We start from the raw sequence: 24,827 nt of genomic DNA on the forward strand, positions 1-24,827 counted from the left end.
ATGGGTATGTGACAAATCCCCGGACATTAGGATGTGTCTCTCAAAAAGTTCATGATACAAAAAATTTAAAAAATAAAAAGAATGCTTATTAAAGGGGACACATATGGCTACCAGTTTGTTAACAAACAAAACAAAGCCATAACTGAAATAGTAAACACATTGTAAAGTGCAAAATTACTGAAATATTTCTTGTACATCTGTCACCTTGCCAAAACAAAATATCAAAATCAGCAAGCTAGTGATTTAGCAGATCTGTAATAGTAAATATCTACTTTTTCCATTCTAAATCCTCAACTTGGAAATGCCAGTAGCAATTAACATATGAAAAATTACTTTTAAAAATGTTCTCTACAATGAGTGATAAAAAACACAGCAAAATTGACCTACAGTTAGTTAAAAGTTCTAATCATTGCTGCAGAAAGTGCTGAAATAAGATGTTTAGTGTTTTTTCAAGTCAGAAGCAGCGTTAATTACAGGCCACTCAAATGTGGCCTATGTCTTTCATGTCATCTTTGGCTTAGTCCTACAATGCTTATCTAACACTGACAACTGGAGTCTTGACATGCAGCCTGATGTGCATAGATTCAAAAGTCAAGATTTTGTTGTCCACTGAAACACACTTCATGGCTGTCTCACCAGTTGGGTCAGTATGTTCTGCTAGCCAGCTTGAAAATTATAAGAACCTCTAAACAGCAAAGATATGCATCTAGACTTCCATAAAAAGTTATCCAGAACTGTGGGACAGTATCCATTTGACCCAGAAGAATCACAAACCAACCAACAGACCAACTTTAAGTTTTAAAAGTAAAACTTTCAGTCTTAACCTTTACTTCCTGGTCCAAACTGTGGACCACAGACAACATACCAACAGTACTGCAAAATCTGAGATTCAAGAAATAAAGGACAAGCACACCAAAACTCAAAAGAGTAGGTTCTCCAGAGTCTTTAGTTTCTAAATTATGAAAATAACACTGGGTCTCAGTATATAATGTACTGTATAGCTGGTTTGCTTTCCACACTGCATGGACAGGTCACAATCCCAATCACTTGCACATGCTTTTCATATGGAAATCACAATCAGGAAGCTAATGACAGTCATTCTCAAGCATGGCAACCACTTGCTATACATAAGGCAAGAAAACAATGAAGATTAGTGCTATTTAAAACTGCTATGTTGTCAATTAAAGCTCATACTAAGAGTTCAACTGAAGAAGTCCAATTAACAAGAATAAAATTTAAAAAATATGGACAAATGTTGTCTGCTGTCCTTTTTTTGTTAACTGTCTTTCATCAACCATCCTCTTCTCTCTAGATAAGCATCAGGTCATGGGTAGGCACCAGTTTTCCATCTGATTATTCATTCAGCATACATGTTGCAAATTTATCTGAGATACTTCTAACAGACTGCAGCTGCAACTTTCATGAAGACCACAACTGCAGAAAGATATAGACCTTTTGCATGCATTTTCCCTGTTCTATGACATGTTTACTATACAAAGCAACTACTCTTACTTCAAAACAGCCTCAGACACAGTAATAAAAAGCTTCAGTCTAGGTAAAAATTCTGTACTGGAGTCTTACTCCTCCCCCAAAAGAAATCTGTACAAGATGAAAGTGGTGGATCACCTCACTTTCTTTAACCTTAGTAACAATGTGAAATGCAATACAGATACAAGTAAGCAATCTCCTGAACAAAACTTTTGATCTGAGACATAATTACCAAGAATATTTTACCACAGTCCCTTATTACTGGTAAATGGCTTTCTGGAATCAGTAAATTAAATCATAACATCTCCAATACTGTAATTGAACTCCCACTTCCTCGGATTATGCAAAAATTGCAACTCGATGCACACCTAAAGTATACTGTAAAGTATACAGAATACTGTATATAAAAATCATGAATATATCCCTGAACATAACAAACAACAAATAATACAACTTATAGGATGTAAAAGTTAGCACTACGCAATGTATACAGATAGCTCAAATCGCCACCCTACACCAGATGGTATTTTTTTTAAGCCATTTGTATGCATAGCTTAGTGCTAACCTTTATATCCTGTAAGTTGGAAAGGTTCGCACCATGCAATGTACAGAAATGGCTTCAAATCATCACCTTATGCAGAAAACTCACACCAGATGGCAATTTGAAGAAAACTCACACCAGATGGCAATTTGAAGCCATTTGTATACATTGCATAATGCAAACCTTTACAACTTATAGGAAATAAAGGTTTGCACTATACAATGTATACAAAAGGCTTCAAACCACCATCTGGTGTAGGGTTTTCTGCAATTTCATCTAATGGAACGAATCAGGTTCTCTGTACGTAATGTCACTTCTGTTTCCAAAGCAAAACTGTCTGTAATAGGGTCTGCAGTCGAGATTATTAGAAACTTGCCACCATAGAAGTTTTTAATTTTCTGTGATTCTGCAAGTGACTTGGGAGCCCTCCATAATTAATGTTAAAAATCTTTCAGCCAACATATTAAGTTTTCACTCCACAAATTATATGAAGCCAGGATAAATGTTCAAATACAGTATGTTGGATCCTTGTTCACAAAGGTATTACAGTAAATGAAGATGCTGATACCAAAGCCAAAGCTGGCGCTACTATGATCACTTCAAATCAAGATTTCAGTCACGTTTTTTCTCACCTATAAACATCATTATCTTAATAAATGGCAGGCATTATGGAATGATGAATCTGATATTAACAGAGAGAGTAAACCTTCTGTTACACTGTGTGATCTTCACTTCAAAGAGTGCCAAATTGATTTACAGTAGTATTTCACTAATTTGACAAATATGGGAGAAACGCATGATGGATTAGCCTTAACATCAATTAGCTGAGAATTTTTGTGCTAAGGTATGATAGCCATAAGTACTAAGAGTCTAAAGAATATGAAACTTTTAATACAGTGAACCCCCCATATTTGCGGGATGCGTCCCACAGCCCCCCGCGAATAGGTCAAATCTGTGAATGCTTAAAACCCCTCTAAAAACACTTAAACTGCCCATTTTGATAGCTTAAACCAAGAAAAACAGTGTAAAAATGCTTATACCTGAGTATTTTAATAGTTTTATCACAAAAAGTGCATTTATTCATGAAAATTATACGAAAATACAGTAATTAGTAAATATTTCTCAGTGAAAAATACTGTGAATGGGCGAATTTTCTGCGAAAAATGGCTAGATATGTTCCACAGAGAAACCCGCAAATGCGTGAGTCCGCGAACAATGAGAACGCAAACACGGGGGGTTACTGTATTCAGGTGCCACATATATGACATATGGAATTCGACCTAACTCCAATGATTTCATGGGATATTTTAGGATAATTTTTGAAAATGTTTGACAGAAATTGCATTAACACATCAGAAATAAAAAAAAAACCCAAGAGGATGACAACACAAGATTCTTGAAGAGTTGGCCTGCTACTTCAGAGGTCAATGGTTCAAATCTCATATGAAGAGTTTATTGCAAGCATCTGTTTTCAGCTCTAATAAAAAATTATAAAAAATATAAATAATCATCTGAAAAGTCATGCAGTAGAAATAAATTATTATTCAATACAAAATTCAATACTTTTACTGTCATAATTAATTAGAACAGAACCATCTATAATTTCTTCATTTGGGTGCAAATTCACATAAGAATTACTCTCATGAAAAGAGTAAATATCTGTGCATATACCAACAATAAAAAAAATGACCATGCTTTTATATATTACAGTACTAGGATATCATAACACAATACTATATGGCTGATTCTGATTTTTTTTTTTTTAGCTTTTAATGTTATTCAACATACTCTACTGTAATTAATATCTTGTTTATGTAAAATCTGAAATATATGATAAACCCCTCATACTGTATCAAAATACTGTATACAGTACTGTATTAATATCTATACAAAAGGTAACACAAAAGAATTTATACTGGCAAATAACTTTAGACATTAACATAAAAACAATTACTTAGTGGTCACTTCACTAAAAATTTATTTTACATCCCTCTTCTCTATTCTCAAATATGATAATCGTACACAAATGCAACTACTTTCTTCTCTTGAGAATTTTATCACATATACAACCTTCCTCCTACCTATGTAACAAACCAATGTGTGTTGCAAGGGCACCAAAGCTTGCAGCAATAGTATTTATCTCAACCTGTTGAGCGCATTGGCAAGGCACACTGAAGAAGTAGTCACAGCGGAACATTCCTAGCGTAACTGACTGAAAATAAGAAAAAAAAGGACCCAGCTCATCAATAATAGAGAGAAAGAGAGAGAGAAAGAAATAATATGAATTATATAACTTGGTTATAATTCACTAGTTTCCATGTATGCATACTTGAGATAGGACACTGACAGCAATCATATAGCATATACATTTTGCCTACATTTGAGAACATTATCGTGATTCATGAGGAGATCAGATCTTGACATGATTTTCTCTTTCTTCTTGAAAAAGAAAAAGAATCTGTATGACTTAAACAGTGAACTGCAATACTGTACAATACCTCTTTGGCGATCCAATTTTGAGACAGCTAAGGTAAAGCTCTAGCATCTACAAGACTATTTTGGTATTACAGCATACTAAAAGGTGTATGTGAGAGTAGTAAGCTGTTATTAGGTAAACTAAAATATAAAGAGAACATAAACTGACAACATGGTTTTAATTGAACAAAGAAAGGTGAACCCTAAATATGTCAGGGAACACTACAGAGGAATTACATTGTAGTACACTAGCCCAGTAATGGCCATCATCACTCTTGCCACTACTGTATGTACAAAATGACAAAATATAATTTTACATATGAAATTTCTATATCTTGCACATATTCTTGCTCTTCCTGGATGTTAAAGCCCTTCCTTTTCAACACTTCTTTCACCCCATCTAACCATTCCTTTCACTGCTAAATTATAAACTTTTCCCACCAACCTATTGTTGTCCAATCTTTCCACATCACAAAACCTCTTGAAGTACAGTCTTACCTCAGTTAACAAACATGTCAGTTAACGGACAATATGATTAAGGGGTGTTTTTTCCAATAAAAATTGCTCCATTAATGGACTTTAGTTAAAGGATGTGCAAAGACAACTGGCTAAAACTTGCCTGGGTCTTGCTCATTGCACATCTCTGCTAAACCATGTCTGTTTCTGTGTGTGTTTATTGTTATTCTGCTGGAAAGTAACTGTACTGTACATAAATCATCAAGGCCCATAAGAAGGCTACAGATACCTGCAAGGCTGAGCTGGTTTTGGAGGATATTATGTTTTTGGGTAGGTCTGCGGGCTTAGAGGCCAGTGATGATGAAGTGGAGGAGTACAAAGCAGGGCTCACCATATAAGAACTGCAAGACCTTCAGAGGGAGATGCAACAGACATACAGCTGAGGAATTCTTTTCAGAGGAAGTCGAGAAAAGGGAGAATGTTCCATGTTCATTAATAAAGGAAGTGTGTGCAAATTGGACTGAAGTGCAAAGTTTTATTGAAAAATATCACTCAGACAAAGCTGTAACGAACTGTTACACACTTGCTGAATGACGATGCTATTTCTAAATTTGAGAACATTTTAAAACAAGCAAAAATTAAACATAATTGAACAGGTTTTTGTGAAAAAGAAACAGTGAATCTCAAGAAGAAAGTAGTAGAAAGTAGAAGCAACCTCACAAAAAGAAAGCAGTAGAAAGTAGAAACAACCACAGAAGTGCAGCTACCTGGCATTTTTATGGAATGGGACTCACCTTCCAGACAATAACATTTCTATTCCTCTTCACCTTTCTCACCACCTACCATATACACCATCAACTCTTAGTTACAGGTAAAGTGAGAACAAATTGGCATTTATTTCACCTACTTACTTTGTGTTTTTCTTTATAGTTTCTGCATGCTAGGCTTCTTAAATTCAAATTGAAATGCTTTGTTACATTTTGGAGATCTGAAACAGATTAATCCAGTTTCCATTATTTCTTATGAGAAAAATTCTCTCGGTTAGGGACAGCCTTCTGAAACAAATTAAATCTGTTAACTGAGATAAGACTACTCTGATCTATCTTTTCTGTGCACTAAGCTTTTTACCACCTCTACTCATCTCCAATCTCCAGAAAGAAAAAAGGTAGAAGCTATTTAAATGAATTATTTGTGTAATATAAGCAGTTTAGTAAGAATTGGCAATGTGAGAAATGTGGATATGTAAAAGTGGTAAAAAGGTTAGCATAGGTGGAAAGATAGATCAAGGATAGAGTATTTTGAAATGTTTTAGTTATTGGGAAAGAATGGACTAAAATGGGTAGGTGAAAAGAGCTTGTTATTAGAAGTGCTTGGAGGAAGTGAGGAAAGCTTAGAAAGGATTGTGTACATGGAGTGAAAGAGGTATTAAAAAGACAGGTCTTTAAATTCTATGAAGAGCTAAGATGCAATGAAGATATGGGTTAATAGCATGGCATGCCTAGTAGTTTCAATGCAATGATGAACCTCCTTTGTATACTGTACATATGAAGCAGCAAATGACGTAGAAGTTTTACTTTACAGTATGTTCACCCACAATTCAGAAATTAATATATGAATGTAGCAGTGAATGTTGTGCTACTTTTCTGCGGAGCCATCCACATTTAAGAGCATTAGCTTTGTGCTGATATACTGTAAATGTGATGTACAGACCTTTTATAGCACTGAGTTGGTTCCCCTTGAACTGTAGGGGGAGAAGGGGGGCAGGAAAGTGATACACCACAATTCCTGCTGCCATGAATTCTACTGCCATATTCATACTTTAACTTCTAATTACCAGATGAAACCACTGGTTCCTTGTAGACCCACGTACCATGTGCCTTCATGCTAGATCATTGAAAGAGGTCTCACAGATCAAGGATTTTTAGAAGTTGCTACTGCTGCCATGTACATTCTTGCAGTTCTGTATCAATTTCACCCAATTCAAGCTGGGAAAACTCTTTTGCTCTAGCACTGATCCACTTGGAACCTTCATACCTGTGAGTTGATAGCAGATTTCTCCATTCAACTGTGTTGCCATCAGATGGTGGCAGTGTCTGCAATCAAAGGCTACATAGTGGCTCTCTCCCATGTACTGGAATTTTAGGGTACTGAGTTACTTGCATAATTGGGCCATAACACTCATTCAGGATGCTCTTCCTAATTGGCTTGATGTCTGCATGACCCTCATTGTTATGAATAAGGATCACTCATCATTACCTTAAGAGAACTACAGTAGGCACTAGGATGAGGACTCTAGACTTTCTGTCAACATAGGGACAGTATCTGAAAACATAAGATTACACTGTCTTGCGCAGGTTATGTTTCAGGCATATTCAGCCATTGCAAAGGACGAGGCTGGCTAAGTATAAGTAACTATGCGTGAGATCAAGGCCCTCTCAATTTTTATGGCTTTCTAGAGGTGAACTGAGATTTCAACAACTGTGAATATGAGTGTATGGAGGTGTCAGTCAATTTTTGCAACTTTTTTCCTTGTGGATGTTATGCTCAAGGGGATGGGATTATTCTCAGGTGCATTAGTCATGATGGGTCAGATTTTACCAGTGGTGGAAGTTACGAGGCAGTCTTCCTCATCAGTTCATTTACTTATACAGTACTTCATTCATTCTAGAGATTTAGTCATTCAAGGCTGTGAGCATCTGCACCTGATCTGAATGGTTAGTTAATTTCTGTACCTTCTTTGATGTATCATTAGTACAAACTATTTACTACTCTCTGAGCCATCCAACTACTTATAACACCCCATGAGAATTCCTTGAACACTTGATTCCTGGCCTAATCTGTCCCCTACTGTTCTCCACTAGATCCACCAGACCTTTGCAAGGGCTTAGGCTTTCCTCTGCTCAGCCTCTCACCTAAAAGATGATTCAGGGTCAATATGATTGATGTCTGTGTAATGAATGAATTAAATTTACTTAACAAAAAACTTTTACATACAACCCATTAAACATACAATGAATCCCAACTCCCCACCCTATCATTCTTGCTTTGTCAGATTCCTTTTGATGTGATCCAATGAGGTGAACAGCTACTACCCACTGATGGCCTAATGGTGCTCATGCATTTTTAACCACTTTCCTTACTGGCTCTACTTCTTTCATCAATAGAATTCAGAAATGGCATGTCTATGGACATCATGATAATGATTTTGGCTCCAGATCATTTGTTGTAAAAACAGAATTTTATGGTCAAAGGAATCTAAGTAAGTTACTATGCAACCATAGATTTCATATATGTAACCTACCAAATAGTTACGTAGCTATACTTTCCACTTGCGTGGCAGTTAAAAATTTGAAGTTTGCAGTTGCGATTCGTTTATTTATAGTGTAGGTAACTACCCTGCCCTCTATCGGGGAACAATAGGTATAATGTTAACTGCGATCGTCACTACTTTTCTGCTGGCTTTACCGTCAACATTGAATGGTTTGGTGGTTGAATTTGAGGTTTTTCTTCGCTTTTCCCGAGGATTTGGTGAAGCATCCATTATTTTGGTAGCTTTTCAGCATATCCTAGTGGTTTGTCTACAGTTTATTTACGATGTCTGACTCCAGTTCATCAAGTATTAGGTATTGTAGGGAGGGTTGCAAGATCCAAATGACCAAAGTAACCTACAACAGTCATACGATCTGTGCAAAATATAGAGGACAAGAGTGTTCAATAGATCTCACTTGTGATGAATGTGTTGGATGGAATGAAATGAAATGGAAGGTTCTCAAGCCTTATTTGGATAAGTTAGATAAAGATAGGAAAAGGAAGGCGGCTGGCTATTATGCTTCCCTGATGAGATATTTTTTGGCAACCTTCCCCTCACACTTCCAACCAGCTGCTCCAGTGTCACCCACCCACGTTCCTTATGAGAAACCCAGCAGATTCTAGTTTGTGCTGGTTCTCTCTTCGTCTGCAAGAAAGGTGCTTAGAGAGGTAGAAGACTGGTTGTCCGTTAAGAGGGAAGGCCGCTTTTGCTTTTCCTCCTGCTAGATTGACGGCCAGGAGATATCTCTCTTATTCAACCAGAGAAGCTCCTTCCTTGGGAGGTGCTGCCCCTTCCCAAGGTGACTTCTCAGGTTTGATAGACTCGGCTCGTCGCTCGGCTTTTTCTTTGGCTAAAGTTTTCTTCACTTCTTCAGAGTTCGATCACCTCGTGAAGCACTCGTTTAAAGTACTGGAAGTCTTCAGCTTTCTGGACTGGTCGATAGGAGCTATCGCCAGGAAAATAGGAGATCACGACGTTTTAGCGCCTGACTTGGCTGCGGATTGGCTGGGCATTTTATCCTGTGCAAAGAAGAGGGAGTTGTGGTGCTCCTTCACCATGAGAGGAATGACGTCGGTTCAGAAGTCTGCGCTTTTATATTCTCCCTTGGATAAGCAGTAGTTGTTCATTCAATCAGCAGTGAAGGAGATTGCCTCTGATTTGCAGAAAAAATCAACCCAAGACCTTCTTGCACAATCTTCAAAGTGCCCCAAGGAACTTTCTGCCTTTTCTGCCAAGTCTGTCTCCCCTCTGCAACAGCATCCCTTTCATGGAGGCATACAGGTTTTCTCAAGACCCCACTCCAATGTGCGTTTCTCTGCTAAGTCCATCAAGAGGACTTTAACCAAAACCTCTTCGAAAAAGTGACTCCTCTATCCTTTGTGTGCCCATGGGAGCCAGACTCTCCCTCTTCTGGCAGAGGTGGAGTGCAAGAGGTGCGGAGCCTTGGACAATCAGATTCCTCAAAAGGGTTACTTGATCCTGTTCTTAGAGTACCCTCTTGTGAATTAGCTGATTGCATTGACGGCATACTCGGGGGGCTCCGAGAAGTTCGTAGCTCTCTTGGAGGAAGTGTCTTCCCTCCTAAAGAAGAAGACCATAGAGGTAGTGGAGGATCGGATTTCAAGATTTTACAACCGCTTCCTCGTGGTCCTCAGAGGGATGGAGACCTGTCCTTGACGTCAGTGCTTTGAACTTCTTCATACAGAAGACAAAGTTCAAAATGGAGACAAATTAGTCAGTGTTATCCTCCATCCAACAGGGCAATTGGATGATAAGACTCAACATGTGGGACGCATATTTCCACATTCCAATACATCCAGAGTCCAGGAAATACCTGAGATTTGTCTTCAGGGGCAAAGTCCTCTAGTCTCAGGCTGCTTGTTTCAGTCTCTCCACTGCCCCACAAGTATTCACGCGAGTCCTGTCACCACTTGCGAGATGGCTTCACCTCCTAGGTATCAACATAAGCCTATACCTAGATGACTGGCTCCTCCGGTCACAGTCTCAGGAGCAGTGCACGATCTGCAGACTACCCTTCTTCTTACAGAGGAACTCGTACTTTTAATAAATCAAGAGACATCCCAACTAGCCCCAACTCAAGAGATTCTCTATTTGGGGATGAGGATCAACTCTGAGTTTTCAGGCTTTTCCCTCCCCAAAGAGGATAGAGTCCTTCTTTCGCTTCCAGTTTGCTCAGCGAATCGATGGATGAGTCTGCTGGGAACCCTCTCATCCATAGAACAGTTTGTGAAGCTAGGAAGATTTCACATGAAGCACCTTCAGCTCTTTCTACACACAAGCTGGAACAGAAGACAGCAACCAGACACAGTGATGTTCCCAGTTACCAATGAGATAAAGGAGGATCTCTGATGGTGGACATCCAGGGAGAGGGTTTCAGAGGGAAAGTCTCTGCTACTTTCGAGCCCCGACCTCTCCTTCTATGCAGATGCCTCAGATCAGGGGTGGGGAGCTCTTCTGGACACTAGGGAAGCTTCCGGCAACTGGTCTCTGGATCAGAGGAAGCTGCATATAAATGCCAAGGAGTTATCTGCCATTCACCTCGGCCTGAAGCATTTTGCAAAAGCAGTAGCAAACAGAGCCGTGGTGGTACATTCCGTCAACACCATGGCTCTCTCCTATATCAAGAATCAGGGCAGAACTCACTCATTCTCCCTTTGTCAGACAGTGAAGGAGCTGCTAATTTGGGCAGACCAGAATCAGGTCAGACTTATCACCAGATTCATCCATGGAAAGATGAGCGTCTTGGCAGACAGATTAAGTCGAAGGGGTCAGGTCCTTCCAAAAGAATGGACCCTGCACTCCAGTGTCTGTGACAGCCTCTGGAAGTTGTGGGGCAGGCCGACAGTGAACCTGTTTGCCACATCGAAGAATTACTACCTTCCTCTATTTTGTTCACTAGTCCCGGATCCCCAGGCATGGGTGACAGAAGCAATGATGATAGACTGGTTGAACATGGACCTCTACTCCTTTCCACCATTCAGCATGGTGAGGGGGGGTTCTCAACAAATTAAGGAGTCACAGAAACATATCGATGACCCTGATAGCGCCCTTTTGGCCTCTCAAAGAATGGTTCCCATACCCTCTCAAGCTTCTTGTGGACTTCCCATGGTTACTGGCTCAAAGTCCACATCTTCTCAAACAGCCTCATCTTTGGAAGTTCCATCAAGGACTATCTGCTCTAGCTCTGACAGGCTTCAGACTATCTGGAGACTTGTCAGAGCGAAGGGCTTTTCAAAGCAAGCTGCAGAAGCTATTTCTAGATGTAGACGTAAGTCTACCAGGCCAAGTGGGCTATCTTCCACAGGTGGTGCAGCACCAGTAACATCTCATCTGCCAAGACCACTGTAAGCCAAATAGTGGACTTTCTTCTCTTTCTCAGGACTTCCAAAGGACTCTCTCCATCGACTATTAAGGGCTATAGAGCTATGCTGGGGATCAGTCTTCAAGCATAGAGGTGTAGACTTGGCCTCCAATAAAGGCATAACAGATCTGATTAAGTCTTTCAAGACTTATAAACAGGTGAGGGACAACTCTGTGTCATGGAGCCTGGATGTTGTACTTAAATGGTTAACGGGTCCTGCTTTCGAACCTCTCCGTACCATTTCATTCAAGAATTTAATTAAGAAGACCCTTTTTCTTGCCAAAAGAGTAAGCGAGTTGCAGGCTATAGACAGGCGCATCAGTTTCTTGAAGGGAGATGCTGTATGCATCTTCACACTTGGCTTCCTTGCTAAGAACAAGTCCGTCTAATCCCTGGCCACGCTCGTTTTCTATTAAAAACCTTATGGACATTCTAGGACCAAAGGAGGAGGAAAGGGTCCTTTGCCCAGTGAGGGCACTGAGGTATAATTTAGACAGGACAAAGAGAATCAGAGGCCCTGCCAGTAACCTCTGGTGTTCCGTCAAGAACCTCTCTAAACCGTTGTCTAAGAATGCTCTGTCATTTTTTCTGAGAAGTCTGATCATCGAGGCACACTCTCAAATAGAAGATGATGTCCTACCTTCCTTTAAGGTGAAAGCACATGGTATTAGAGCTCTTGCCACTTCATATGCCTTTAGGCACAGTATGTCGCTCTCGACTATCCTCCAGTCGACATACTGGAAATGCAATTCCGTTTTTGCCTCACACTATCTTAAAGAAACTGAAACAACGTATGAAAATTGCAGTACCTTAGGCCCGTTATCGGTGGCTGGCTCAGTATTAGGGGAGGAAGCATAGGAAGCAACCCTTCCTATCCATAACTCCTTCACCTTGAAATTTTGGGTGTCAAGTTTTTTTGGGGGAGCCTGGGGGTACTTATACCCGGAGTGCCCACCAGTCTGTGGTATTGGTATGATGGTTTTAATCTTTATTGTTATTGGTAACAATTTTTTATTGGTCTATTGTATTTTGGTACTGTCCCCAGGGCAAGGGCTGTTTTCTCTCAAAAGTAGGGACTTACCACGGCCATTCCAGTAAGTCGCTACTGGTCAAGATGAGCACAGACCAAGGCAGTAATCATCTACTGCAGCTCTCTTACCAGTTAAGGTTACAACAAGCATTTATCAATGCTAACAGATTTTTATGTTGCAAATTCATCCTCTTATCTGATTTTTTTTTGGAACAGAACATGTCCATTTATCCCACCTCCTATCAGTGTGGGATTCAGCTATGTAATTACTTGGTAAGTTACATATATGAAAATGGTATTTTCATAATAAAATTAAGTTTCATATATACTTACCAAGTAATTACAAGATCAGAGCCCTCCCTTCTCCCCTCTGATAGACATTAAACACTAAAGTACAGTAGTGACGATCACTGTTAATGTTGTACCTATTGTTTACCGATAGAGAGTGGGGTAGTTACCTACACTATAAATAAACGAATCACTACCACAAACTTCAAAACTTTTAACTGGCGAGCGAGTGGAAAGTATAGCTATGTAATTACTTGATAAGTATACTTGAAACTTAATTTTATTATGAAAAAACCATTTTATTGATGTGGCATAAAGTCTGTTATCCATTAAACTAAACTAGATGGTTATCTGAACTATGTCAACCCTGTTGATCTGTATTAAAGACGCCTTGAAACTGACAATTCCTGTCATGTCTATCCTTGAACCGCAATTATCATTGTAGTGTACTCGAACAAGGTGGACCCAACTGCACTCATTCTAAGGTATCAAAAGTGTAATCATCAGCTATTCCCCACAAACCTGGTCTCCACAAGAATATTGTGATCCTTAAAGCTTGTATTAATCATGCACAAGGCCTTTATAGAAAAAAGGGAAAAACAGACCATCAAACTAGAAGAAACCTCTGAAAGCAGCTCATTTCTTCATGGATCTGCTGAAAAGTTTTTGGATGATAACTATAAGAGAACTGCATACCGAACTAAATATTTAACCTCATGGCACAAGCAGCACCAGCAGAGGGAAAACCATTAAAAATTTTAAAAAGGCACCTGTCCAGTTTGTACGCTCAAGGAAAATTAAAAAAAAAAAAAAAAAAAAAAAAAAACAGTTAAAAGGACCATTGTCAGAATAACTGGTCATATTTATGAAAGCAGTGTCACACACCATCATGGCAATTATGGTCTACTGTACGCTTCTGCAACTGATTTAAAATGACTTTGGTAGTGGCTGAGACCACAGTCATGTGCTATGGTTGATATACAAGTGTGAAGATGAGATGAAGAAACACTAAACAATACAAAATGTGTTACTGAGAGATGAACAGTTGGACTAACTGGAATTGTAGTTAAGGATATAAGCTCTGGTAGTTCCCATAAAGTAGAGTCAGAAGATAATCCTTTTTCAGCCCTCTCTAAAGCCTGTGCAATAAGTGAAAAGGCCTACACAGCATTTCAACCATCTTTTCTTCCACTCCAAAGCATGCTCTCTTCATTATTTGAGAAGATGATACGAACAGTTACCAACCATCATTTTAGAACATTAAATACTCTTAAGTGTGGCTTGAAGACAAAGATATAAACTAAAAAAAATTCTTTGTTGTCAAAATAATAAGCAACAACAAACAAGCTTATCATTGCACCATAAAGGCTCTATACACTGGAATCTAAGGAACTACAGCACACATTTCACTTAGTCTAAAAGGAATTAATTTTAGTACCATTATTAAAAAACAAATGGCATAACATGTTCACAGATAACAGATGACTTTCTGTAATGGAGATGCTAAGGAGAAACCTAAGATGTTTATTGAAAATTTTAGGCTGCACTTCAATTAGAAGACATCCTCTAATAACAAGTCAGCAAGAGGAAAACCAGAAGTGGTAAGGTCAGTGCTAACCAACCCTCTCCAAACAAATGTACTGTACTCATTAACTGCTGTAGTTGCCTCAGAGAAAGTTTACAACCACTCTAAGTAGTTTAATTACTTTACTATCAGATGATAAAAACAAACAAAATATTAGTTTTCAAATGTAAAAACCAGGTATAAAATTTTTACTCAAAAATAATAATTTGGAGTGCAGAAAAGCTACACTAACATTATAATGTATCAAGAACTACCAGAACTGATGATCTGGTTAATAAAAAAAAAATTACCAAAGGAAGAGATGAGTTAAAGCTTCAGGCCGTAAAAACAAAATTACATTACAGGCAGTCCCCGGTTTACGACGGTTCCGGCTTACGACGTTCCGAGGTTACGACGCTTTTCAAATATATTCATCAGAAATTATTTCCCGGCTTACGACGCATGTTCCGGGGTTACGACGCGTCGTACGCCGATCCGACGGAAGAAATATGGCCCCAAAACGGCAGAATAATCATAATTTGAAGGTTTTTTGATGTAAAACTCAATAATAATGCAGTTTACATCGTTTTCAATGCACCCAGAGCATTAAAAGTAAGGTTTTCTTATGATTTTTGACGATTTTCGACGATTTTCCGGCTTACGACGATTTTCGGGTTACGACGCGGCGCAAGAACAGAACCCCCGTCGTAAACCGGGGACCGCCTGTATTTCTCTTATACAGTATACAGTATAAGTGTTGACAAATGCAAGTGGCAGCTACTTTACTGTACAAAAATAATATACAGACAAATAATAACAATTACTATATTACAAAATAATGTACTGTATTTTCAAAACTGGAGAAGAAATTACCACTACTACCCAATAAGTAATTCACCTTTGAGACAAAGATGACAGAATAATAAAATTATGGATACTAAAAATACTCAACATTTTGTCTAATACTGTAATGTTTTTACTGAATTCAAAATAATGCACCCACTAAAAATGATATACCAAACAATAATTATCAAACTATCTTGGTGCAAGTTTGAGACTCCTGTATTACTGGGCCAATGATAAATTATTTTGATGGAAGGTAGCTACAGAAGAAAAGGAGGGGAATCAATTAAAAAAATATATAAAACTTGCTTTATCACATTCATAACAATATTTATTTACAAATATTTTTTTTTAAAGATGACTGACTGTATGCCTTGTAAGCAATTCTTAGGTATATATCAATTTATCTGAAGTGTGCCATGAACATTCATGATATAACAAGAGTTGTCTACGCCTGAATCATTTCGCTAATCCAAGCTGCCTGAGAAACTTGATTCCAGAACAACAACCTACATTATCAGCTACCTTTTCTAACTGAAGTACCAAAACATACTGAAACACTCGTCTTCCTTGCATAATTATATTACTATATACTATCCTCCTGGCCCAAATCAATTTACTATCCAATTATTCCAAACACTACACTAAAAATTAACGTGACTAAAAGGCTTTCACCCTACAGGAAATAAGCTACATCTCAGTGATGATATAGACATCACCAAAAAAAAGGGGGGGAGGGGGAAAGCCAGTCACTGATGTATAAAGATAGCATAAATTTAGGAGCTATTACAAGAAAATTGACAAAAATTATCATAAATTTAAAATTAGAACTAACAATAAACAAACCAGTTTCAAGGAATAAAATCAGCTGCAGCATGACCTCAACATAAATCCAAAGTACAAAAGTGGCTATGTCTCTTTGTAAAAATAAAGAGCATGCGAGACCATTAAAAATCACAAAAACCTCCTACTTGTATCATTAGCAAACTATATACCAATATAACTGCAATGATTATTGAATAATATACAAATTACCAGCCTCTTGCTTTCAGTAGTGCCAAAGAATGGTACCACATTTTCTTTGACATTAATGTTAGTAAAGAGATATTTCATACATGAATAATAGCAAATTTTATCATAAATATATATACATTTAAGTGAAGCATGAATATAAATGAAGTACTCCTCGTATATTTCCCTCCTTATAAAGTTATCCCTCATTGTCATCAGATTCAGCATCCAACGTTTGTTATCCAAGGACATAAAATAATGAATACAGTATACAAATAAGAAAAATAAGTATAGTTTTGCATCTTGGCCAGTAACCAAAGTAATTTCAAATTGGGGCCTATTCCCTTATCCTCCTGCTATGCCCATGTATTTCTGTATGAAGTATCACATCCACCCTAGCATCCACAGTATGAACTACTGTACTGTATTTACAGTCACTCACACTATTTGTATAAGTTTCTTTTGCAAAAATATAATTAATATGGCACCAAAGGACAAGAGTAGTGATGACTACAATTCTGAAATGGATGAGACAACCTTTAAAATTCCCTTCTTTAAGTTAGAAAATTAAAGCTGATAAAATGCATACAGAAAATTCTCAAGGAACTGGTAAAAATTTTTACTCTGATTACAGCTTACTTGCCTTTTCAAGAGTGAAAACTGACTACAGTACTGTACTTGCAAACCTGCCCTGCCTTCTTAGCTGCACTAAGTAAATGAACTAAAAGGACAGAGAAGTGGAAAAGGAATTGTTTAGTTTTTTGTATATTCACTATCTTGTTACATCCTCTTTTTCATTACAGGCAGTTCCCGGTTATCGGCAGCCTAGGTTACCGGCGATCCGGTTTTACAGCGCTTGTCTAGCGACGACAATAACCAGATTTTTGTCACTGATAACCGATTATCGGTGCCGATCGCCTCTTATTGGCAGCGCTGATTACCAGTTATCGGCGCCACTAACTGGTTATCAGTGCCGATAACCAGGGATCACTGCTATTATCACTGATTTTCGATTAGCAGCGATTTTCGGTTATTGTCACGCCATCGGGAATGGAACCCCGCCAATAACCGGGGACTGCCTGTAATACAATATCTTTATCTTCATTTGTTCTTTATTAGCCATTCTTATTCCTCTTTATTTATTATTCCCATTTTTTTTTTTATTAATTTCAATGCATTTTTCAATCTTACATCTGTCCTTCCCTTGACTCACTTGTGGGACAACTATTGTTGACTTCCCAACAGCAGGGAAAGGAAGGGGAGTGCTGTTATCCAACAGTTTGCAGGACAATGATAGGAGATGGTTGGAAGAGAGGCATATTGGAGTCCATGCCATTATTGTTATTTTTATTTTAAAGTATTGTTTTTCCTTTCTTTTTTATTATTTTTTGTTCTGTCCTCATTCTCAATTCTTAACTCCATTACCATTCATTTAAAAGAACTGAAATGCAGTAAAAATTTACCATTAAAGAACAACAACATTGTTCATTTCTTGTACAGTACTGTGTTGGCTAGAGTGCAATTCATCATGACAGTCTTCTTTGCAGCCTAATCCTAGCCTAGTTCACTGTTTATAATACAGCGCCATAATATTAGGTTAACGGTGCCATGAAGTCAAAATGCCATAACCCGAGACCACCGTAGCCCAGGGACTGCCTGTACAGACTTAAGAAACACATGAAAAGCATAATCATTGCTAAGAATAGCAATCCAGCATACCACAAACAAACTTAAGAGGCGAGTAGGCAAGTCCTCTCCCTGAGGCTATGAGGGTGCAATTCATGACAATAAATTCTCTCACTCTCTCTTCTTTGCTCCACTACCACTTAATCATTGAGTAGCAAGGAAATATAAACACAAGAAAAGCAAAGATAAGTATTGTTGACAATAAAGCCTTCTTTCATGGATGACATTAAATAATCTTATTAAAGATTTAGGGGACTGGACAGAGATCATGGATTAAAGTATATTTTCAATAATGTGTTTTGGCAAATTTTGCATTACTTACAAAATTGTTTTATTGCAAATAAATTTCAATAAGCTGTAATGCAATTCTGCAATCTTCATGATTAGTGTTCCAAAATCCTGCATTAAGAATTGCATTTTCTTGTCATATTTCAGATCTTGGTTTTCGGTACTGCTGGGACTGGATTCCAAGACACTCACACTTATGGTAAGTAAAAATTCATGCAGATTCAAATCCTTAATTAAAATAGCATAACACACTTTACAGGGTATTTGCATATGTATACATAGCCTATATGTATTCTCCTGTAAATCATCTCACCATTACTTATAAAACCTACATGTCAGCAGAAACAACGTTAACAGTTTCTTCCCTTCAAGTCTGTCGGGATTGCTTTCATTTAATGACCCGAGAGAGGAACTATAAACATACACATGGAAGTCAAGAGTGAACTATACTGTAACTGTGTTGCAATTACATTATTTGCACTTTTCCCACTGTTTGTGAGCTTGCAAAAGGGTTAAAGCTTAATCACTGTTCTAAGCTACTTTTATTTCACCATATCCCATTACTGTGCAGTACATGATATATGGCAGTTTTCACACTCCCCTCTCCCTCTTCTCATGTGCAATAGAAATTCTACCATTTTGCTTCCTGAGATCATATCAAACCCCCGTATGGTAAAAGGAAGTCAGCTAAGTTAATTCAATTAAATTTCAATTTATTCATTTTTAAAATATAAAACAGTTTATTCATTAGCATTCTATTACTTAATCCCTTAGTAATAATTCATGAATTTAATGTTATGTAAAAAAAATTATGGGCAGTCCCTGGTTAATGGCAGGCTCGGTTAATGGCGATCCAGTTTTATGGTGCTTGTCTAGCAACGAAAATCGGCAATTTTTTGGGCTGAAAATTGCTGATTTCCACTTATTGGCACCAATAACCGGAAATCGGTTATCATCACACTCAAAATGGAACCCCGCAGATAACCGGGGACTGCCTGTACACCATTCTGTACTTAAAATTTTCCAATTTCTTTCAACAATTCACATAAATCTGACACCTAAGTTCTGCACTGCCAACCTAAAATACAGAAGAAATGGAGACTAGTGGTGCGGGGAAAATAACAAGCCTCTATGGTCAGGTTGCAAGTTACCAAATTGCAGCAATGTAGTACCAGATTGTTCCCCTTGAGGGGTGCGCTGACTGCCGAATTTCGCAGAATTATCGATTTTTACTTTTTTACAATTTTGGACTGGTATATGTCTAAATAAACATGTCCTGAAATATTATTGCTAAAAAATATTTTTTTTTAGGTGGTTTTTTTTTTTTTTTTACATATTTTTTCACTGCTTTACTGGCCTGTGAGCGGCATTGAGTGAAAAATTGTCGCAAAATTTCTGTATGACCTTTTAGGTGGAAGTGAGAAATATACTTTACTTTCCTGCCAAATACACATTTTCTACAATAAGAGCTGATTTGTTCCCTAAAAAAAATCAAATCAGAGTAAATATATATATATATATATATGTATCTCAGTATTTTGAACTCATCATAGTTGTATCACAGATGTACTTTGGCAACTAGTATACATATACAGGCAGTCCTCGGTTATCGGCGATCCAGTTTTACGGGGCTTGTCTAGTGACGAAAATCGGCAATTTTCGGCGCCAAAAATCACTGATTTCCGTTTATTGGCGCCAATAATTGGGTATTGGCACTGATACATACCTAACAGAGGTACCGATAACCAAAAATCACTGATTTTCGGTTATCATCACACTGTTAGAATGTAACTCCCACCAATAACCGGGCATATTTTTACTGTGTATTTTTGGATGGCATATTTTTACTGTGTGTTTTTGGAAATATGAAATTATATAAGTACAGTAGGTAACAGTTCCTAACAGTGTCGGGTTTTACAAATAAACCATCTTGATTCGTGTGTGGTTCTGGTCCAAGCAATATCCTAGTGCTTTGTAATGCATTTCCTTTTCGAAATTTCAACAATTGCGTGTCGTAAATGGGTTACAAAGAGAGAGATGGAAGCAAACAGGAATCATCTGGCCTGGGATAGCAACAATGCCAGAACTCCCATATCTAAGTAAGGGATTTGTATTAGTGATATTCAAGTTACTGATTATTGATATTCTAATTAGTGATTATTTTTCATAATACAGTAATACCTCGATCTTACACGATTTGAGTTGCGTGAATTCACAGACATGCAAACTTTTCATTGGAACCTAAATAATTGTCATACGCGACTTTTTCACAGAGCAACACGACATAAGAGAGTGAAACTATTTATCAATCATTACAAAGAGAGAGAGAGGGGCTGTCTTTACTTGAAATATCATAGCTTTGCCCTGCCCCTCTCTTCAAAGGTTTCACGAAAGATCAGAAAATATTTGTTTAAAATATCACATAATTTACTATACAAATGTATAAATTTTGTAATTACAGTTTTATTATTATTATTATTATTATTATTATTATTATTATTATTAATATCATTCAATCTTATTAATATTTGAAAATAAGCACATGTTATTAGGTAAATAATTTATTTATCGACAAAAACAAATAAACATATACATGTAACCATAAAAATTCTCTTGTCTTACGTAAGAGATGAGAGAATTTTTATGGTTACATGTTTATGTTTATTTGTTTTGTTTGATAAATAAATTATTTACCTAATAATAAGTACTATTTTTCAAATATTAATAAGATTAATAAGATTAAATAATAATAATAATAATAATAATAATAATAATAATAATAATAATAATAATAAAATTAATGAAATAATGAGACTAATCCACACTACCAGTATCACAGAAACAAATAACCTGGCATATGCAGGAGCAAGACTAGTAGTAAAACTCATGGGGATAAAAACACCAACACCACCATCACAACCAACCCAACAGAAACCAAAACAGCAACCACCTTGGAAAAGGCGCCTGGAAAAACAAATCATGGCGATGAGATCTGACTTGAGTAAACTGAAAGAGATGGCAGAAAAGAGGCTAAGAAGCAAGAAAACGAGAGGAACGGAATGAGAAATACAGAGTACAAGAGAAGGGACTAAACAACACAACAGAAGATGTAAAACAGAGGCTTAAAACCAAAGCACATAAGATGCAATGGTACATGAACAGGAATAAAGGATACAAACAGAACAGACTCTTCAGAACCAACCAGAAAAGACTATACAGCCAACTAAGAGGGGAAGACAACCAACAGGAAACTCCTGAAGCCGAACCAAGTAAGAGACTCTGGGAAAACACATGGAGCAATCTGGTATCACACAACAAACATGCAACATGGCTTCAGGAAATCAAGGCAGGAGAAATGGGGAGAGCAAAACAAAGATTCGCCGGGATCATGACAGACACAGTCAGACACCAACTAAAAAAATTACCCAACTGGAAAGCCCCAGGCCCCAATGAAGTCCATGGATACTGGCTAAAAAAATTCAAGGCCCTACACCCACGAATAGCAGAACAACTCCAGTACTGGATCACAAACCACCATGCGCCCAAATGGATGCCCACAGGGAGAACATCCTTAGTACAGAAAGACAAGAACCATGGAAATATAGCAAGTGACTACAGGCCTATCACCTGCGTACCAATAATGTGGAAGTTACTGACAGGTATCATCAGTGAAAGGCTATACAACTACTTACCTAGAGGATACAAACACCATCCCCAACAGAAAAGCTTCAGAAGGAAGTGTATGGGCACAAAAGACCAGCTCTTAACCCTTAAACGCCGACTGGACGTATTTTACATCGACAAAAAATGTCTGTTGGGTGCCAAGTGGACATAAAATACGTCGACTACAAAAAGTTTTTTTAAATATACTTATAGGCCTCGTTGCAAAAAAATGTTAAATCATGCGCCTTGAGGGATGCTGGGAGTTCATGGATCACGCTGTTGTTTTGTTTACAAGCGTGACCCAGCTGCGCATGCGCGAATTTCTTTCTTATCCCAAAAGAAAGCATCAGCTAACTCTGCTGAAAATCTCAGAAATTCTTTAGTCACTTTGTGGTAATTTTTGCACTGTTTTATATTAGCCTTTACATAAAGTTTTATATATGAAAATGTGTGCAATTCCATGTAGAATACAACAAAAAGTAACTCATGGTTGTAGCTTTTATCAATTTTGACAAGTTTTCATATAAATCACGATAAGTGCCAAAATTTCAACCTTCGGTCGACTTTGACTCGACTGAAATGGTCGAAAAATGCAATTGTAAGCTAAAACTCTTACATTCTAGTAATATTCAATCATTTACCTTCATTTTGCAACAAACGAGAAGTCTCTAGCACAATATTTCGATTTATGGTGAATTTAAAAAAAAAAACTTTTTCCTTACGTCTGCCCTAACTGCTGAAAATATCAGAAATTCTTTAGTCACTTTGTGGTAATTTTTGCACTGTTTTCTATTAGCAGTTACATAAAGTTTTATATATGAAAATGTGCACAATTTCATGTAGAATGTAACAAAAAAACTCATGGTTGTAGCTTTTATCAATTTTGACATATTTTCATATAAATCACGATAAGTGCCAAAATTTCAACCTTCAGTCAACTTTGACTCGACTGAAATGGTCGAAAAATTCAATTGTAAGTTAAACCTCTTACATTCTAGTAATATTCAATCATTTACCTTCATTTTGCAATAAACGAGAAGTCTCTAGCACAATATTTCGATGTATGGTGAATTTTTTAAAAAACTTTTTCCTTACGTCCAAGCTGTGCTGAAAATCTTGTAAGAGCCTGACGCCGTCTCTTCCAAACACATGTGTGTTCGTCGTCCATTGGAGTGGACAAGACAACAAGAGCATCTTGTTTTCTTTCTCTAAAGGAACGCGATTTCAACCATACAATATTTCCGTCTGTTTCTCCCTAACCATTGTTGTCTTGATGTATGTACAATCACCACTATTTGCATTGCCATGCAAGCATTCTAATCATGTACTCATAATGTTCCAACGAATCTTCTGTATCAAACTGTGTGTATGTTTCTGTTTGTGAAGGCGCCAAACGTCTCGCCACTCCGATGGACGACGAACACATGAACACACACGTGTTTGGAAGAGACGGCTTCAGGCTCTTACAATCTCAGAAATTCTTTAGTCACTGTCGTAATTTTTGCACAGTTTTCTATGAGGCGTTACATAAAGTTTTATATATGAAAATGTGCGCAATTTCATGTAGAATACAACAAAAAATAACTCATGGTTGTAGCTTTTATGTTTTGAAATATTTTCATATAAATCACGATAAGTGCCAAAATTTAAACCTATGGTAACTTTGACTTGACCAAATTGGTCGAAAAATGCAATTGTAAGCTAAAACTCTTACATTCTAGTAACATTCAATCATTTATCTTCATTTTGCAATAAACGGGAAGTCTCTAGCACAATATTTCGATTTATGGTGAATTTTGAAAAAACTTTTCCTTACCTCTGTGCGATAACTTGGCTGAAAATCTCAGAATTTCTTTAGTCACCTTGTCGTAATTTTCGCACCATTTTCTATTAGGCGTTACATAAAGTGTTATACATGAAACTGTGCGCAATTTCATGTAGAATACAACAAAAAATAACTCATGGTTGTAGCTTTTATCAGTTTTGAAATATTTTCATATAAATCACGATAAATAGAAAAATTCTACCTTCGGTCAACTTTAACTCGACCGAAATGGTTGAAAACTGCAATTGTAAGCTAAAACACTTACAGTCTAGTAATATTCAATCAATTACCTTCATTTTGCAACAAACAGGAAGTCTCTAGCACAACATTTCCATTTATGGTGAATTTTGGAAAAAACTTTTTTACGTCTGCGCATTACGAATTCATGCATCATTTTGTGATAATATGTTCTCTGTGTTGCTTTGATCGTTTTACAATTTGTTATATACCAAAATCATCGCAATTTAGTGTACAATACAACGAAAAAAAATAACTCATTAGCTTTAACCGTTTTGCTCACAGCGCGATTTGTATACAATTATATATGAAATTTTTTTTTTGTGCTGTCATATATTCCAATATTTATATATGATAATGATATTTTTTTTCATTTCTGATGGTTGCATACTAAACTTCAGGCAATGACAAAAAAAGGAGCCAAAAATGAACTCCTAATCTTGAAAACTAAGCATGCTGTGATTTTTTTAAAAAAACTTTTTTTCCGCTTCGGTGCTAACTCCCGAACGCCGCCGGCATACGGCAGACACTTTTGTAAATAGAGGCTTGGCGTTTAAGGGCTAATAGACAAAATGGTAATGAAGAATAGTAAGAGAAGAAGAACCAGATTTTTCCCCAACCCGCACTAATTCTTTTAAGGATATCCCCATACAGCAGGCTTACTTCATCAGCATTATTCATTATCACATTACGTATAAGTGTATTTATTCATGTGCTGTTCAACTTTAAACTCCTTTTCA

At 37.2% G+C, this 24,827-nt stretch overlaps 1 protein-coding gene across 2 annotated transcripts in view; it reads right to left on the reverse strand.

Annotated features, from left to right (window-relative positions):
• LOC136849151 (glutathione synthetase-like) overlaps window positions 1–24,827 on the reverse strand; it is a 59,403-nt gene that overhangs the window by 10,141 nt on the left and 24,435 nt on the right. Inside the window, exon 5 of one of the 2 annotated variants that reach the window (XM_067122229.1) lies at window positions 4,111–4,241. The exons of the other annotated variant lie outside the window; for it this stretch is intronic. Coding sequence (XP_066978330.1) covers window positions 4,111–4,241 — 131 coding nt within the window. The remainder of the gene's footprint in view (window positions 1–4,110; window positions 4,242–24,827) is intronic. 2 annotated transcript variants of the gene reach the window in all.

The sequence above is a fragment of the Macrobrachium rosenbergii genome, chromosome 20, assembly GCF_040412425.1.
Source record: "Macrobrachium rosenbergii isolate ZJJX-2024 chromosome 20, ASM4041242v1, whole genome shotgun sequence".
Lineage (NCBI taxonomy): Eukaryota > Metazoa > Arthropoda > Malacostraca > Decapoda > Palaemonidae > Macrobrachium > Macrobrachium rosenbergii.